General features: G+C 45.0%; 1 protein-coding gene across 6 annotated transcripts in view; it reads right to left on the bottom strand.

Annotated features, from left to right (window-relative positions):
* Nucleotides 1–18,158, bottom strand: part of LOC144718753 (partitioning defective 3 homolog) — a 206,941-nt gene that overhangs the window by 23,180 nt on the left and 165,603 nt on the right. For all 6 annotated transcript variants that reach the window (XM_078594278.1, XM_078594287.1, XM_078594305.1 and 3 more), the window contains 2 exons: nucleotides 10,413–10,553; nucleotides 2,983–3,225 (listed from right to left, as the gene is read on the bottom strand). In XM_078594278.1, coding sequence (XP_078450404.1) covers nucleotides 2,983–3,225; nucleotides 10,413–10,553 — 384 coding nt within the window. The remainder of the gene's footprint in view (nucleotides 1–2,982; nucleotides 3,226–10,412; nucleotides 10,554–18,158) is intronic.

Consider the following 18,158-nt stretch of genomic DNA (forward strand, 5'->3'; position numbering starts at 1 on the left):
TGATATATTCTAGCATATTCCCTTGTTAGGATATAGTGTGACCCTGAAAATTACACTTTGAGGAAAATGTATGCCTTCAGAAAAATAACCATGGAGTTAATTATGTATAGTATCTTAAATAATAAATGTAGACACATTTGTCAATCCACTGATGGCGTCTCCATGCCATGTCAATCATAGGGGATGTTTGACAACATTTTCACCGCACTGGTGAGGGCGAGTTGCTGAAGAGTGTGGCGTCAGGACTGGTCCGGGTATCACTCGCCAATGATGTTAGCTGTGACTCTAAATTTAATTCCAGCCCACCAATCGAGCCCAAATAAAACATTTTTTTATTTAAGTTGATAGGTAATAAGACAGATGAGGAAAGAAGTCCAGATGGATGGAAGGGATGATGGACATGTGGATTTATATACAGAGCTGCCCGAGTGCAAACTCTGAGGGACTACCAGCACGGGAGAGCACACGACTTTGAACTAATTGTTAAAGGTGGCGAAATGAGATGCACATATTGGGCATGGAATATGCTTCTCAATGAGCATCTGTGAATGTATTATTTATGATGTATGCTAATTAGACCTGCTGCCCAGGTCAGGCTCCAGCTCATCTGTGATGGAGGGGGCACAGCGGGGGCAGTAGGCCTAATGTATGGCCCTCCTGTTAACCCACCTACATAAAATACTGTATAGACTGTTTCTTTTTTAATTAAACATCACATCCTGAACAGGGTCACACTATATCCTCACACACAGTTGCATCCTGTAGGGGTTAGACACCAGGCTATGGAGGATGGGGGAAAGACAGAAGCGGGAGTGTGTGGTGTGAAGCGGGATGCATAGAAGGGACGAGGCCCACGTGAGGCATGAACAGCCGACTCGGCCCAGCTTGGTTCACTTCGCATGCGATTTGAGCACAAACACGGCTCAGCATCAGATAACATTGGTTGGGAATCAAACCCAGGTGAAGTTCAGAGCCAAGTGGGCTAAGCAATGCACCACTGCCACTAACACGATTGATACAGGCTTCAAACAGGCAAATTATTTTAATTATAATAAAAGCAATGTAAGCAAGTTTCATACACCTATATTGAACAGTACATCTAGTAAATTAATGTCGTGACTTTATTGCACGAACGTAAGAAATGTGTACAATAAGCGTACGACATTTTATTGGGGAAAAAAAACAGGGAATTAACAACATATGTGCTCACATCCAAACATTTCGAATGTTCCTGTATATCAAATAAACCCATGACTAGATCAACTCGAATAATCTGCCTATATTAGAGGGAAGTCGATTTACACAGCAGATAAACCATGGCGAAGCATAAACATCGGAATACATTTTACAGAACGGCCAAATCAAAGAAGTACCAACAGCTCGGAGAGTTATGTTATGTAATCTAACATTAAATAAACGCCACAGTTATCTGTTCAAGGACTCTGTACACTCGCTACGAAACATCACAGAAGATGTGCCACATTCCTGCGATCCATATGCAGAATGCTAGCGGCGCAAATTTATTTGTGTAAAGTTAAAATTACAGTGTGACAATAACACTCATTATCATTTACAGCCCTTTGTCAATCCACAGTGCATTGGCCTGCGCACGCGGTGTTGGTCATGGGGGTCGTTTGACCATACCTCAACACGCCAGTTAGTGGCGGTCAGTTAGTTAAGGGGGCAGGGAGTGAAGGAGTGGTTCAGATAGCACTTGCCGCTGCTGGTGTTAGCCATGGCTGGAAATTGAACCGAGATCACTGGGTTGATAGTGCAGTTTGGTAACTTCTCCACTGAACAAATGAAAGTGTTGCGTATTGTATATAAAGTATTAAGCTAAAATGAACCCATACCCTGAACACTAGCTGTCTGACCTGCAGCATTTATTTTTCATTTAATGTCAGAGACCGCATGACTCCTGCATTGTTGCTTTGATGTAAACGTTTGTACTGAGAAGACAATGACTGGATTAAACACGTCAATACATCACCAGCGTTGAAGAAATCCGATGGTGAGCATGTATTGTGTATGCACATGCGATTGAGCATCCACTTTTGCATTCGAAAAACCACAACTGTAAAAGTTTTGCACTCCACTCAACACTGCGCCACGCTGTTTGTGTCCTTTAACACGGCTCCTTAGCTCAATTGCTGCGAACTACTGTAATAAATGTGATGACGCATGGGGCATGTGCTTCCAATAAAACACTTCGTATGCTGCTACTGCCCCAAACACAGATTATTATAGCGGGTGTGGGGGGTGGAGAGGAGCTGTTGGTGTACCCAGCGAATGATTAAGGTTGGGGGCCGATAGGGGGGTAGCGGGGGTGCAGGCGGGGGCTGCACGAAGCTCCTCATTGTTGGCATCTTTACGCTGCGTACACGTGGACCGCGCGCTAGCGGAGAACTGCATGCGGGGATTACAAGGGCCACACGAAATTCATTGATCACAGCCACTGTGTGCTTGTAATGGCTTATATGATGAAGAAGCCAGAGAAAGCAAGGAGGTAGGAGAGGATGAAGAAGGAGGAGAGGAGTAGCAGGAGAGGGAACGAGAGAGAGGAGAAGAGGGAAGGAGAGGGAATGTGTTTACTCATCTGCCATGTTTATCGGGCAGTAGTGCTGAAATTTAATTAATTCCAAGTCACATCACCACTGCTTGAATGTGGTTATCATTCCCTTAAAACAAGTTGTCCATTTTTATTATGATGACTATCCTTAGTCTGCATCGATGTTTACTAATGTAACCAAATTGTGCAGCATCTTGAGACGCAGGCTGCTTGTAGATGCATAACAAATTGCATTACATTGCGCTCGGGGAATCGGTGATGTAGCTATCGAGCATGCAGGCAGTGCACAACTGCACTGGGGCCCTTGGGCTGCCGTAGGGACCCAAGCGCTGGCCTACAAAGTGAGCCCGTGCCCACCACGCAACCCCCCACTGCGATGAAGATTCACAGAGTGAAAATGCGTTGTTCCTCACCGCTCCCCGTTGGGCTTGGGCTCCCGGAGCCGGACGGCCGCGGTCTGCGACGGCAAGGTGGAGGACAACGAGGTGGCCGCGGTGGTCCTGAGCGTCGAGCTGCCATCCTCGGGTCGGACGGCCCGCGGCACCCCCGATCCCGCCGGGCCCGGGGCCGGTTCCCAACGCGCCGCCGGGTAGGGCATCCCCCTCGCCTCCTGCTCCCACTCGGGCGTGTTGCTCCCCCCATCTACCTTCAATGCCCTGGGGTGAACACGCATCATGCATGTGCACGCGCATACAAAGACAACCCCCCCCCCCCCCCGTTGGGGCAAGTGCTGTTAGCGGGCACCTATGAAGGCCAACCCGGGATGGGTGGCCAGCACCATGCCCACACCACACCAGGTACTCATTCGAGGCTGAGTCGACCTAGGGGAGGCCTAGAAACGGTTCAGATAATCGTCACTGGTGTTGGACGTGAGCGGCAATTGCACTCGGGTCGCCGGGTTTGTAGCGCAGCACGTTTATCACTACCCTACCCACCCCCCACGCGCATACGCACACACCTGCACACACACAGGCAGGCGCAGATGAATAAGAAATCATCATTCATCGTTTATTGGCCACATTTGAAATACAACTGCATAAAGGTGTTCCCATGCAAGCGGGGACATCAGGCACTTACTCGTTTAAGGCCAGAGTAGAAATTATAGGGGTCCCAGGTCATATTCAGTCACCATCTGCCCTCTGATGTTATCCCTGGCTGAGAGTTGAACCCAGGTCGCAGTGTGAACCACAGCACTCCCACAGACAAACGCAAACTCTAATGCTTTCTAAACATGTGTAATGCGAGCAAGGACAGGGTCACGTGAGTGTGGGCGGAGTCAGGGTCACGTGCAGAGGAGGAGGAGTCAGGGTCACGTGAGGGGGAGGATATAAGGGGAGAACCGGAAGGAGATCGGGAGTGGAGACAGAATAGAGAAGGGAGAGGCCACACGGAGAGCTGGCGAGGAGTGGCGCGATTGCCACGAGGCAGGAGTCACGGCACCGTCGGCCAGCGGTGTTCGTGGAGCAGCGGGGGTGTCTGCAGAGTGTGCGGGAGCACACGGAGCAGCAGGGTGGCTGCTGGGTGTGCGGGGAGCACACGGAGCAGCAAGGGGGCTGCAGAGTGTGCGGAGCATACGAGCAGCGGGGTGGCTGCAGAGAGAGAGAGTGAGCGGGAGCGGAGGACTCAGACGACGTGCGGAGGCACGAGGCGGAGAAGGTGCGGGTCGGAGCGGAGACATCGCGGGGTGCGAGCAGACGGTGCGGGTCGGAGCGGAGACATCGCGGGGTGCGAGCAAGAACCCAATAAAGGACACGGAGAATAACATCGGCTCAGAGTCCTTCATTACACATGGACATTTGGTGTAACTCCCATGCACCATGACTAGAAATAAAACCAATTTCACTTCTTTTGTATGGTGGGGAGTTGATCAGCAACGTGTATTTGTTTATGTCACGGGGATTGTAGCGAAGACCTCTCACCAGCATAGCGCCGCTTTCCACAAACACCAAGTGTGCCCAAAAGTGTTTGCACACAAGTAGACAGGACGGGCTTGTGCACGGGCATGCACAAACCCAAAGGGTCCCACGTTTTGGCCCCTTAACAGACTGTAGGGGCAAGGGCCATTACACGAGGGTGGTGGGTGGCCAACACCATACCCAGCTACCTTTGTCTCCCCAATGCTGATGTTTGCACACTGCTCCAGCTGCTTATTTACAGTTGAGTTGATCTCACGGTGGCCCAGAGCCAATTCAAATATTGACAACAGTTATTGGTGGTGTGCAGCAATCAAACTCGGGTTGCCAAGTTAGTAGCGCTAACCACTACACTACCGCTCTCCAAAACGGGCATGCACACACACACACACTTATATGCACACGTGCAGAAATGCAAACAAAGACATACGCATCTGCCAGCTGCGGTAGGAGCAACATTTGCAGTAATCGCAAGGTAAGTGAGGCTAATGGGCGCACGCTCACTGTTGGATCCACGCTTTTGGTGGCAGCTGTGCTGGGAAAACACTCTGGTGCTTTCCAAGGCTGCCATCATAGCTACTTAAATTTCCTGTTAACGTGCACACCCCCATGCACACGTCGCCAACAGCCGTGTTTCACTTAAACCAAAAGAACATTTTTAAGGCAATAACACGCTTTTTGTTCCTGGGTAGAAAGTGTTATTTTGTAATTGCTTATGCCTCAAAAGTATCGCAAATGGCTAGTGTTCCCCACAAATTTTGCTCTTGTGACCAGGACTTTAAGTGAAGGAATTACACAAATGCACACGTTTTCTAATTTCAAAACATCACTGTCCTGGTTACAAAAGCAAAGTTTGTGGGAATAATAGCCATTTTCTGTACTTTTGAGGCATAAGCAATATGAAAATAACACTTACTACTCAGGGACAAAAAATAAAAATAAAATTGTTGCACAGTGAATCAACTATAATAATGTCCCCAAAATTCATTACAACTATGCAGAATTTTCCAGTCACAACCAATGCAGATTAGTGCATTATCCCATGGAAGGTCCGAGAATGGCCCAAGGAAAGTGATATCACAAAACTACTTCTGAGATCACTTCAAACAACCTCTTATCCACATTCCAGCTGCTGCACTATCCCACGTGCCTCTGTTCCAGGGGAATGGATGCTTGTCGCATGGCAGTGAAACCAACATTTGTAATTGTTATAGAGATTGATTTATTTTTCCAAGTGGAATGAAAACAACAAATTTAATGAGGGGTGTTTTTTGTGCAGTCATTGGTAGCTGGCCTGAGACAATCATCAACACAGCAGTCTCGTCATACGTTATTGAAACCCAGATTTAAACTCAGGACCTCATGAGTGACAGATAATGCTCTTCCTGGCCATTTCCACACAAAAATGCGTATGTAGTAAATCCCATAACTTGAAGCATCGACTGTCAACAGAATTCATGGCAGTAGAGTGAACGGTGGAACAGTGATGCAGTGTTTAGCGCACTGCACTACGAACCTGAAAACCTAAGTTCAATTCCTATCCACGGGTAATATCGCTAGCAAATGAAATCTAAACCAGCCCTGGGACCTCCACTTCACCAACCCGCACTGAACAATGTGGTGAAGTATGGCCAAGCAATCCCCATGACCGATAGAGAATGGGGAGGCCTTACATCAAACAGTGGATTGACAAAGGGATTACAATTATTATTATTATTGATGAGTACATGTCAAAGTGTGTGACAGTTACACACTGTTGATTTGTAAGCGTCTTACAATGTGAAATGTGTGAAGACACTAACTCTCATAAAACATAATTAGTACTTAGAGATGCTATGCACGTTAATGCAATGGCCATGATAATTTATACGGAGAGCACACAAAAAGCGCCAGACTCACGTCCATGTTGATGCACAGCTTTAAATATATAAGATCTGCCACAAGCGCAACTCTTCACACCAAGCACCAACGCATCGTCAGCAATTGCTGCACGGCGAGCAACGCGATGATATTCGTCGTAGCGTGCCCAACTTTTCTCATGCATGGGATTGGTGACAGAAAGTGGTATTTTAACAGGGACAGTCTGTGACTGGCTGAGCACAGGAAAGGAAAAAAGGTGGTTCTCCTGTTTGAAACCAAAAAGTGTGGAATTTAGAAAACAAAAATTCTACTGTGCATATTTATACCTGCTTCTTTTATCTCCAATGCTGTCTACGTTATGAGCTTGCATATGATTACTTGAAGAATAAGGTCAAGTCCAAGTGTTTCAAATATGTAATGGGAGGGGGATTAGCTTTATTTTCATCAGAAGTCCTAAGCCAGATGTACAAATTTCCTATTCCTATCGCACAGGCCAGTCCATCAAAGAGCAGTATTCATCGTATTATTGCTTAACAGATGGATTGGCTGAGTTTAACCTCAACCTTACCATGGCCAGGATTTTAACTTGCACTCATATAACTGTAAGTTGCTTGTTCCGTCACATACCACCCACGTGGTTAGCTGTGATTTGCTAAAAGTATATCGAAACTAAGGCAATACAAAACATTTTAAAGGACGCGTTTTTCTTAGGTTATGGGAAGGCAATTGTATCTTTCATTTAATGCTTACTGAGTTATCTAGGAAAGCCGCACTGAGTCATAGGACTCTTTTTCGAGGGGAGTCCTGCATTTTGTTTTAATTTTAAGATGTTTTCAGCCAATAAATGAGTGTTTATACACATGGGAGTAAACCGGTGCACCCGGAGAAAACCCACGTGTGTGCAAGGGTCTTAACACTCTATCCCTGTACAGATGGAAAAATATTGAAATCAGTCCACTTGCTAGACTGCCTTCTCCTCGTGAGCCAGAGCATGGCACCTCCACATCCACAGGAATGGAGTTTCACAAAATTTGTGTGATCCACCAACCCTCGCTGCCTCCACAGTGCTGGACTACAGGCCACGTGCATAAATACCACCGCCCAGCTGGTCAGTCAAGTCTGCTCTGTTCTCTGACATTTCTGTGCGGTCTCCTTTGTCCTGCTGATATTAAATTCTGGACACACAACAAAAAACTTCTTAAAGTTAAAGTCAGACAAAACAGAGATAATAATATTGGACTCCAGACATCGGGGATGTCACTACTGTATGGTGCCGGCCTGAGATGCATTGTCATCGCGTACACCCCGTGGGCGGGTGCAGTACCAGCCCTAGCGGGGCTTGGTGAGCGCTGGGTTAGCGCGGGCACCACGCATAGCGTGTAGTGCGAGCTCCCACCAGGGGGAGTGGGAGGGTGTCAGCCCAGGGGCAGGGTTGCCCCGGGCCATGGCACTCTGGTTGACTCTGTAGACACGTGATCCGGAGTGTCCACAGAGAGGCCCCAGGTGGGGGGGGCTAGGGGGTGATCACGTATCCAGGGAGAGCTCTCGAGAGGGATGGAGAGGGAGCTAGAACGCTCGAGAAGGCAGGCGGGGCCAAGGGCGGAGTGGCCTCGACCCGGTGGGGATATAAGGTGGGTGCTGAGAGGGACCGGGATCGCTGCATTCTTCAAGCTGAAGCTCCACGTCTACAAGCTGGAAGCTCTACGTCCTACAAGGCATCATCACGTGGTCGGGGACCCGAGTGAGGGCCCGACCCTTCGTACTTGTTACTCCAACGTATAGTGTAGTTAGCTGGGTGGTCACCACCATAGGCTGTATCTGGTGAAGGGGCAGTTACCCCTTCATGTTAACGTGTTGATATTACAATAAAAATGTGTTGCCTCTAAGAACAACGTCTGCGACTCAGTTGGACTAACTACACATCAACTACACAACATTAGCTTTTCCAAAGTTGTTATCAATGTCTTTGTCATTTAAAATACAAAAGTATGTCAGAAGACTCGGAGTTATTGCTGATCTCGACCTTTCTTTTGAGGCACGCACTCGTAATGTTTGCAAGGTCTTTTTTTCTATCTCAGAAATATTGCCAAACTCAGATGCCGTCTCTCTCTCTCTCTGATGCTAAGAAGGTAATACCTGAAAAGCATTGTTATATCTATGAAGGCATTGTACCAGTTACTATTTGTATGAAATTCCGCTGCCAGTTTAAACTAAATCTAAGTAATCTGTTCACATTACTCCAATTCTGGCCTCATTACATTGGCTCCCAGTTCGTATTTTAGTAGATTTCAAGGTCATGCTTTAACTTGGAGGGAAATGAGTGCTCTACAAGACGCTGGACCATATAGACTTCCTCGGCTCATAATACACACTATGGGTGATATAACTTCGTGATATGATGCTCCTGACCTTATGAACTTGCTACCACCCTCAGTAAGATCTGCCCAATTCAATGTCCGATTTAAAAACATGCTCGAAGACACATCTGTTGAATATGGCTTTTCCAAACATTGAATTTATCAGCAATTAAATGTTTTTCTTGATCGTTATCTCCTATATAAGTGCAATTACCGCCACTACTGTTGGGATGTCTAGAGCACTGAAGTAGAGTACAACGCAGCACAAAATAGTGAAAGCACAGGGCAGCACAGAACACTGAGGAACGACATAACACATTAGTTTGAAGCAATTAACTTGATGCACTTGGGCTGTGGGAATAGCCCAGCACACAAGGGATATTCAAAGGCCGTCTAAAATTGCTTTTAATAGAAGGGCCATTTATAGTTTTATGTATTTTACTAAAAAAAAAATTTCCACGAAGACAATGCCCTGGCAGCCACATATCTTTGCAATGGCCATGAAAATGTTATGCCCACAACTTTGACACACTGCATGCTTTGTTTACTGACACGTCTGTAATCTCATAGATTTTGTTTTTAAACCACCATTCTATTGGGTGAGTGGACAGGTGAGCGAAGATGGCACACACTTCCAGGGGCCTTGCATCTCTATGCGTGGCGCCCAGTGAGAGCCAACTTTGACTCTCACTGGGGAAGGGGGTGGGGGGGAGAAGGGATGCCTTAGCTGAAAATGTAACGTTTCCTTCCATGTGTAATAAAGGACTCGATCCTGGGTCTGTCTCCGTTGTCCTTTATTCGGGTTCTTACACTTTATTCCCACACGGCCCTCGCTCAGAGCTCTCCCCTTGGCAGCTCCATAGCTGCGCTCGCTCCCGTAGCCTCCACACCTCTGCAGCTCCGCTGCAGATCCCCTGTGCAGTCCTCCGGCTGCCCTCACTGCAGCTCCACCGCTGCCCTCACTGCAGCTCCACCGCTGCCCGTCGTTCCTCCGCGCTTGGTCACCGCTGGCCGACGGTGCCAAGTCTTACTCCCCCGTGTGTGTGGCGATCTCGCCACTCCTCGACCTCCACCCTGCGTGGCCTCACTCTAACTCTGTCTCCCACACTCTCCCCGTCTCTTCCGGTATCTCTCCCTTAAGACCTCACCCCTCTCTCACACGTGACCTAACTCCTCCCCGCCATGACGTCATATCCGCGAAGCCGTTTACGCCCGCATTACACATGTAACCCTGGAAACTGTAATCACAGTGCTGTAACATGGCAACTCTTCGCCATGATGGACGTGGCCAAAAGGTGGTGGTGAAAGAGACTTTGAAAGCAATTCAGTTTCGATTTATATAGCGTCTAAATATGACCACATCTCAAAATGCTGTATGACAAACTGAGCTACACACAGCATTATGCAGTCTTCATCGAGAGTTCTTGAGCTCTAACTCAGTGCACTGACTGCTATTTTAATTGTACTGCTGGCCACAAGGAGTCGCAATTACGGTGTGGACAAACAACATCCTCAAGCCATTTGATTTGCGAGTGGCCAATCAGACTGAGCGTGTGAAATTGACTGATCTCATGTGTGCATATACTGCAGACAGGACAGATTTGAGAAAATACGAATAAATGAAGCTGATGCTGGAGAAGTCGAGTGTGGGTGCGAGGGTGGGTGTGAGTGTGAGTGCGAGGGTAGATGCGAGGGTGACCCATGACCACCCACCTGTCCGGCTCAAGGCGAGCTCCACCATCTAATGTTTCGGCTGGGCTCATGACCCGGTCTTGCCCACTCTCCTCTGGTCTTCTTGCTGTGTTCTTCCCATCTGTCTTTGTAGATTTGTCTTCCTTCTTGGGTCGGCCAAACCTGACGAAGGGAGCCAGGGAGGAAGGAGCCAAGAATTGGGAAGAGGGCAGGAGAATGTTCTTGTAACATAGCCGTTCGCAAGATGGTGGACATGAGAGCAGTTAGCGGCTGCAGAGAACAATATGAAGTTATGTGCATGGGCAATAGTAACAATAATAACATTACATTGCAAGCCAGACAAGCTCTGGAAACAGCGAGATGGAAACTAATTTTAGACAGAGATCGGAGACAGAGACAGAAAGAGAACAGCGCCACTCAGAGCATTCGACCATTTGAGAAAATATGCAGGATGTTTATCTTTTGAAATACACTAAAACCACTCCGCAGCCCATTTAGAACTTTAATAAAAATGCAGCACTTTGCCAATCTGCAGATGAAGTCCACTGCATTCCCATGCAATTACAATAAAATCCAGTGAGTGAGGGTTACTTTTCTCAATATGGGGGAAAAAAAATGTAGTACGGTGCATATATATGCCCTCACCTATTGCCCTCAAATAACTGAAAATACGAAGAGGAAAAGATGAGAGTAAAAATCGCAATCATCTACAGTGGCAGTGAGGCGGCGGAGTGGGATCGGTATGTTGTTGATGGGGGGAGAGAGAGAGTGGTGAGTGGGAGCCGAGTGGCTGGGTCCGGCCTCAGCCTTCATTCTCCCACGTGCCCCCACAGTTCCCTGACACTCGTCCTCGAGAGTTAGACATTAAAAGCAGCTTGTAGCCAAATTTAAATGCTTTTTTTCCCCCACCAGCTCCCCTCTCCCCCATTTTCTAAGTCCAACAGAAAGACAGCCAATTATTGCATTAGTGCAGCTATATTGGAACAGGTTTCCTCCATTAGAGCCACACACGGGGTGCTTGCTTACAAAAAAGGAGAGTCCATATTCTTTGGGTCATTCGGTCAAGTCACGTAGATAGGGTCAAAGAAAATACCAAAAAAAGTTACTAAAAACTAGTAGTTTTTTGTTAATAAAATAACTAAAAACTAGTAAAAACTTGATTTGGAGCTTTCGTGACAGCAGGAATTACTTTTCGGTTCTTTCGGTAAAGTCACGTAGAAAGAAAATAAATTAAATAATAGAATACGACGTTTCGATTGCAACACAAGCAATCATCATCAGGCTCTATTTAAGACCGGGAGCAAGAGCAGAGCCTCACCATTCTGGCGAATTGCCCGATGATGCTGGATGCAATTACCAGCGAAACGTCGTACTCAAATTGTAAATGTTGTGGTTTCACGCTTCAACACACCAGTGGGCTAAAGCAGTGAATTATTTGTCTTTTGCAACGTGACACTTTTTTGCTGAGTGGCCATGTCGGGTGGTGGAGGGTTACGACACATTTATAAATAACGCGATTTAACCCAAAAACGTTGATTATGAATAATATTGGCCGCGAAAGCCTACGTGTTAAACTGAAGTTTGTTTTATTAAGTTTATGTTCTCTCTGTGTGTCTCTGTGTTGTCTCTCTAATATTCCCTGCAGTCACGAAAGCTCCAAATCTCTCATTGACATGCTAATTTATCTACCCCCCCCTTCTCTCTTTCTGCCCCCCTCTCTCTCTCTATTTAAGGCCTCGACACAGAGGCGTTGTTTCTCTGTGTGCCTATGTGTGTGTGTCTCTCTGTGTTATCTCTCTCTGCTTATGTGTCTATCTATGTGTCTTCGTGTCTGTGTTTTTTCTCTCTCTCAAATGTAGCACTCTTTGGAAGAACGTAATTAACCAGGTAGGGTGTTGACTGTTATGTTAGCCGACTCTCTGTGTTGTATTGCATTATATTTCTAAGTTTACTAGGTTTGTTTTTCTCTCTCATTCATTCGTACCTGATGACGATTGCTTGTGTTGCAATCGAAACGTCGTATTCTATTATTTAATTTATTTTCTTTCTACGTGACTTTACCGAAAAAAACAAAAAGAAAAAACTAGGAATTTTTTGTAATTTTTTGTTATTTTATTTGAACCTATCTACATGACTTCACCGAAAGACCCAAAGAATATGAATTCCTGCAGTCATGAAAGCTTTACGTCAAGATGTAAGAAGAGTCCCTGTTTGTTTATCGAATGGTTTGATGCAGCTCCATTAAGCGGCACACAGGCTCTGATTTTTATTTCTTTAAAAACGATGGTCATTGGTGAATACGCACTTTCCACAATACTATTCGGCACTTTAACGACACATAGAGTAAAAATCGATTCATATGCTCGTGCATACGACCAATCGATTCTTTTGATACATTTGTGTACAATTGTTACATTGTGGTTTGGTTAATGGGGGTGACAACACAGTGGAAACGACACACCCTCCCATCCCCCCGTAAATAAAACAACACAAATGATGCTTCAAACACGAGACAAGATTGTCGAATCAAATCGTGATTCCAAATCGTGACAATTCATTTCTTCGGTCTCCAGTCAACAATTACACACCAACTGTCCACTTTCTTCCCGATCCTCATTTCGCACCATTGTGAGCCATCCTATGCTTTGCGTGGCTGCAGCAAATACATTTTTTGTTTTATCTCAGTCCCTACTCTGTAGCATCGCCCTGCGCAGAAAACTGCTCTGGGGAAGGGGGAGGGGGTAGGGGGGCGGTTGGTTACTCCCCGGTAACCACAGGTGATTTTGTGACATGCACCTGTGTTGTTTTTTTTCTGGCATGCACGTGTGCGTACGGCCTGTATCTCGAGCTCGCATCTACAAACCAAATGCCTCTTTGGCAACGGCCGTGCGCAGTGTAGCCACTACTCCCCCACCTGTGTCTCTGCATCCATCTTTCCCCCTTCACACACTCCCCCACTCAGCCACCAATCCACCTTCCCATCCACCTCCCCAACTGCCCACTTACCCTCCCTTCAGCCCCTAGCACCTCTGGTCTTACAAGACTGGTTGATTGTGTGACACGGACAGGTGCTGCCCTCAGTGTGACTGCTTACTCATCACGTTGCAGCATTAATAACTGTGAACAGCTATCTGCCCATGAATATCTACAGACGAATGCCACAGGTCACGATGTTTTGCAGATACAATCAGAGCGACTATAAGACACCGGCCAAACGTTTGGGTTGACTGCACGTGTAAGGGTATTGTTAGTTTACGTACGAGTGTTGCGTTATTCATGGGTTGCTGTGTCGCAATGATAAGTAATGCCATTGATTTATCCAGAAAGGCCTCTGAATCTTAAGACTTCTTTAGGAGAGTCATGTAATGGGAAGTTTGGCCAATAACATTATTGAGTATTCGGCTTCATGCGCGAGGAAATTGGAGTAGCAGGAAAAAACAGCAATCAAGAATCAATTGCCATTCTGCCGTCTCTGGCTAGTGAAGCCTACAACGCCCATTATTCCCAAGCAATCTCTCGTCCAAGAACTAACCCGGCTCAAAACTTGCTGAGCTTTCGAGATCTGACGAGACCGGGTGTGTTCGAGGTGATTCAGTCACTGCACTTGGCGCACACGTACGCACTGCTACGGAAGACAAGAATATTTTAGTAAATTCAATATCCATCTCATCTACTTTCTCAGACCAATCATACTTTCCATCCATTAACCAATTCACTTAACCACCTACCTAGCAACATATCTACCTACTTACCCCCCAGAAATCCATATGTTAATTTATTAATGCATTTATTTGAAGGAAACGTCAATTTTAACAACATGGTTAAACATTAATGTGATCTATTTGAAAGAGGCAAGGCCAAGCTGTCTCTTCTTGCCGTTAAAAAAGATATACAATGCACAATATAGCATTCATACATCGAGAGAGCGGTATTGCACAGTGATTCCCACACTGCACTATGAATCTGTCAACCTGAGTTCGATTCCCACCCATGGTTAATTTCAATGGTGAGTGATATCTGAACTGGTCCTTGGCACAATCTTTACCAAACCATACTGACCAGAATGGTGAAGTATGGTCAAACAATTCCATTTACCGCATATTACGGTGAGTCCTTCATCCAGCAGTGAAAATCATTATGCAGGGAGCAAATGAGAAGCAACATATTTAAAAGTTGCACCAACTTTTAGGTGTATTTTGACAATCTCTTGGAATATATTTTCCCATTGATTATTTATAACTGCACAGATGGATAATGTATTACGTTATAAAAACATACTATAATCCCTTCGAGTCTATGCATATGTTTAAACTTGAATTCTCATGATATTTGAACTTTCCATATCATCCTGATTATTAACAATTATATCTGCAATCTATCTCACTTACGTGTGCCTCCTAATTTCTACTCTCCCTACAACTTTACTTACGGTGATGCATTTGTGAATTTCATTTGTTGCCATACGTTTTTTGCAAATACAATTTGTATTCCTTTAACTTTTAAGCTGAAGGATCCATGTAACTTTACACATAAAGTAATTATTGTTCTTATGTATGGCCACTTGATCAATCCGCTCCTGGATCAAGGCATCCCATATTGTCTCGGTCATGGGAATATGTTTGACCATACTTCACCACACTGGTCCGTGCGAGTTGGTGAATGGGGAATGGCCCAGGACCAACTCAGCTCTCACTCGCCACTTATGTTAGCTGTGCCCATTATTCACACTCGGCACGCTGTGAACATCGTGCAGTGCACAAATCACTGTGCCCCTCGTAGACTTTATTCAGTAGGGGTACGCTTTATTCCTCCAGGTGAGAACCCTATTCACGTATTTTGAGTAAGCGAGCGCACACACACACAATCATTACGGTTGCATGTGCATATGTTACACAAGCAGATTAAGCAAAATGTAATTAGTATGTTAATTCACAATGGATAATTATACTTTCTCGTTTACAACATATTAATAGGATTATGCACATAATGCGATTTCATTGTAAAATGTTTCTTAAAATTGTCAACTAAAGCATGGATAAAAAACATTGTAGTTCACACAGGTTGCTCATAAACGTGTTGGTGTTTTATTTATTTATTAGGTTAAACTTCAACTTCTTCTTGGTTCTTTCGGTAAAGTCACGTAGAAGGGAAATAATAAAATAATAAAAATAAAACATCATAAAATACAATTCTCACGACGTTTCGGCCACAACGCAAGCAGCCGTCCTCAGTTGAAGAACAGGTCTGTCCGAAAGACAGCTGCTTGCATTGTGGCCGAAACGTCGTGAGACTATCCACTATGCAACACTTACCTTTGACGAACAGGTCTGTCCGAAAGACAGCTGCTTGCATTGTGGCCGAAACGTCGTGAGAATTGTATTTTATTATGTTTTATTTTTAATATTTTATTATTTCCCTTCTACGTGACTTTACCGAAAGAACCAAGAAGATGAATCCCTGCAGTCACGAAAGCTTTAAATCGACATTTAAACTTCAACTTAATGTTGACGAATGCAGTTTGACATCCCACTGTAGACTGATGTACAGTAGACTGCAGAATAGAGAGGTGGGATTCAACCTGCGACGGCGCTACCAATTCAGTAGATTGTCACGGTTCAGAGTTGCAATTCCATTCGAGAATAAATTCATAAAAATGTGACATTTTATTGTGCTTTTAGTAGATTGTAATAGCTCCAGGAGTCACATGAACTCATTATACACAAAGCATATGTAAACTGAGAATACCGTATTTTCCGGCATAAAACCCGGGGGATACACCACTTTTTACAAACAAAACAGGACCCTGCGGGGTATATGGAAGTGCGGGCTATCCCTAAAATATTTTACACGTGTGACATGTCATAACTCGTTTAAATTTTTTCATGGTAGGACTATCCACTATGCAACACTTACCTTTGACTAAAGCACTGCTGAATAAACCACTCACACACAAATTGCACATGTTATCACGTTTTAAATTATTCGAATTGTTTGTACAATGAAACGACATTGTTTGAAGTGGGCGCACTTTCTATACCGTAATACTTTTTCAGTGGCTGTAGGGGGGTGCGAAAGCTTCATCCGAGGCTATGGATTGCACAATGGGAAGGGCCTTAACAAGCGTCTACTGAGTCCCTTAGGCCGCTGCTATTGGCTGAGCACTATACAGTCGCGACCATGAGCTTTGTTTCAAACTTCCAATGGCTTTGTTGCCAGGAGGCAATGGCGTCACCGTAGTGCTGCTATTGTCTGCGCAGTGTGCAATCTACCAGTGCTAAAACTATACAGGGGTAACTACCGGTCCAGTAGCTGTAATATGATGAGGTCGAATGCTGGTAAGTCTAATAGTACACTTACTTACTTATCTACCAGTTATGTGTTACTTATTTATTGGATATTTACTTTTGTTACTTATTTACTGTTTCAAGTTCACTCGTTTCCGGTTAGTTTGTTTTCTTTGTGCACGTTGTGATTTTAATGTAAACAATTGATAGTGGAATGTATTACAAATGTAAACTTTGTATTAATTTGATGGAATTAAGCTGCGGTAACGACGTTAAAGATATGAATGCATGCGGGGTATATGGAGGTGCGGGCTATCTGAAATTTGTTTTACACAAAACGCTATTTTTGCGGGGTATATGCTTCTGCGGGCTATATGCGGGAAAATACGGTAATAGATTTTTGCAAATTCTGTTTGACACTTGTATCTTGAGCTTAAGAATCGATATTAATTGATGAATAAATGCAATTTTACTTTCCGACTGGAGAGCAGGAACGTTGCATGCACGTATAAACGAAAGAACTCTCCAGGGATTTCATGAACCGCCACAATCCGTTTCAAGAATACATTTTATTTTTGTTTATTTTTTTGGTGTCTCATTTATGTTGCTTCTCATTTGTTCTGCCTGATTTGTACACTTTTGTTCACTCCTTTAAGCAAAATTGAACATCGACATATCATTTACATTCGCCATACATAACCATTCAATACGATAATGTAAGCGCCAGAAAATATGTAAATCGAAGATTTGAAGAAATATTACATGCCCACTGTAGTATATAAAAATTCCTTAACAACCGAAGGACTTCCTTAGTCTGCTGGCTTGATAAGCTCAAAGTAATAAATTCATCAATTAATTGTTATTTTCCCAAAGTATCCACAATTAATTTTATCCCAGGCACCTGTGTCACTTCAAGGAATTACAAAATCTGCTGATTGAATACACTACTTTCTGAATGCGAGTGTGTCTATTATACTTCCCCAAAACAACCTCTGTATTGTCCTCCCTAATCCACCCCCTCCCCTATACCTACTTCCCACTAACCACAATCAATACGGAAAATGAAGTATATGACATTGGAAAAATATGTGATGCTATCAGTGGGGGGAGGAGGGGTGGTTGGGGTTTGCTCCGACAGCTTGTTAAGATTACTTCTCCAGGGCTAATATGGAAACAATCCTCACTATTATGCTGGCCGCCAAGTGAAACAAACAGGGCCGGGCAGCCACTTTCTTGCAAACGCGTCTTTCTTCCCCCACCCCTCTCTCTCTCCAGGCCGGACTTAATCATTCCCAGGCTTTCCTCCCCGCATCCACATCTCACCCCAAATACATAGCAGCGCCACCTCCCTTGTTCCCACCAAAACAACATCTCAGTTGGGGGTTTAACCAGCAACAAATAAAACAAATCTTTCTTATGACCACCTCCTGCAGTCTTTTTGGAAGACAAGGGCAGGCGGACACAAGTGTGATGGATACTCGCC

Source organism: Lampetra planeri, chromosome 1 (assembly GCF_965212315.1).
Source record: "Lampetra planeri chromosome 1, kcLamPlan1.2.h2, whole genome shotgun sequence".
NCBI lineage: Eukaryota > Metazoa > Chordata > Hyperoartia > Petromyzontiformes > Petromyzontidae > Lampetra > Lampetra planeri.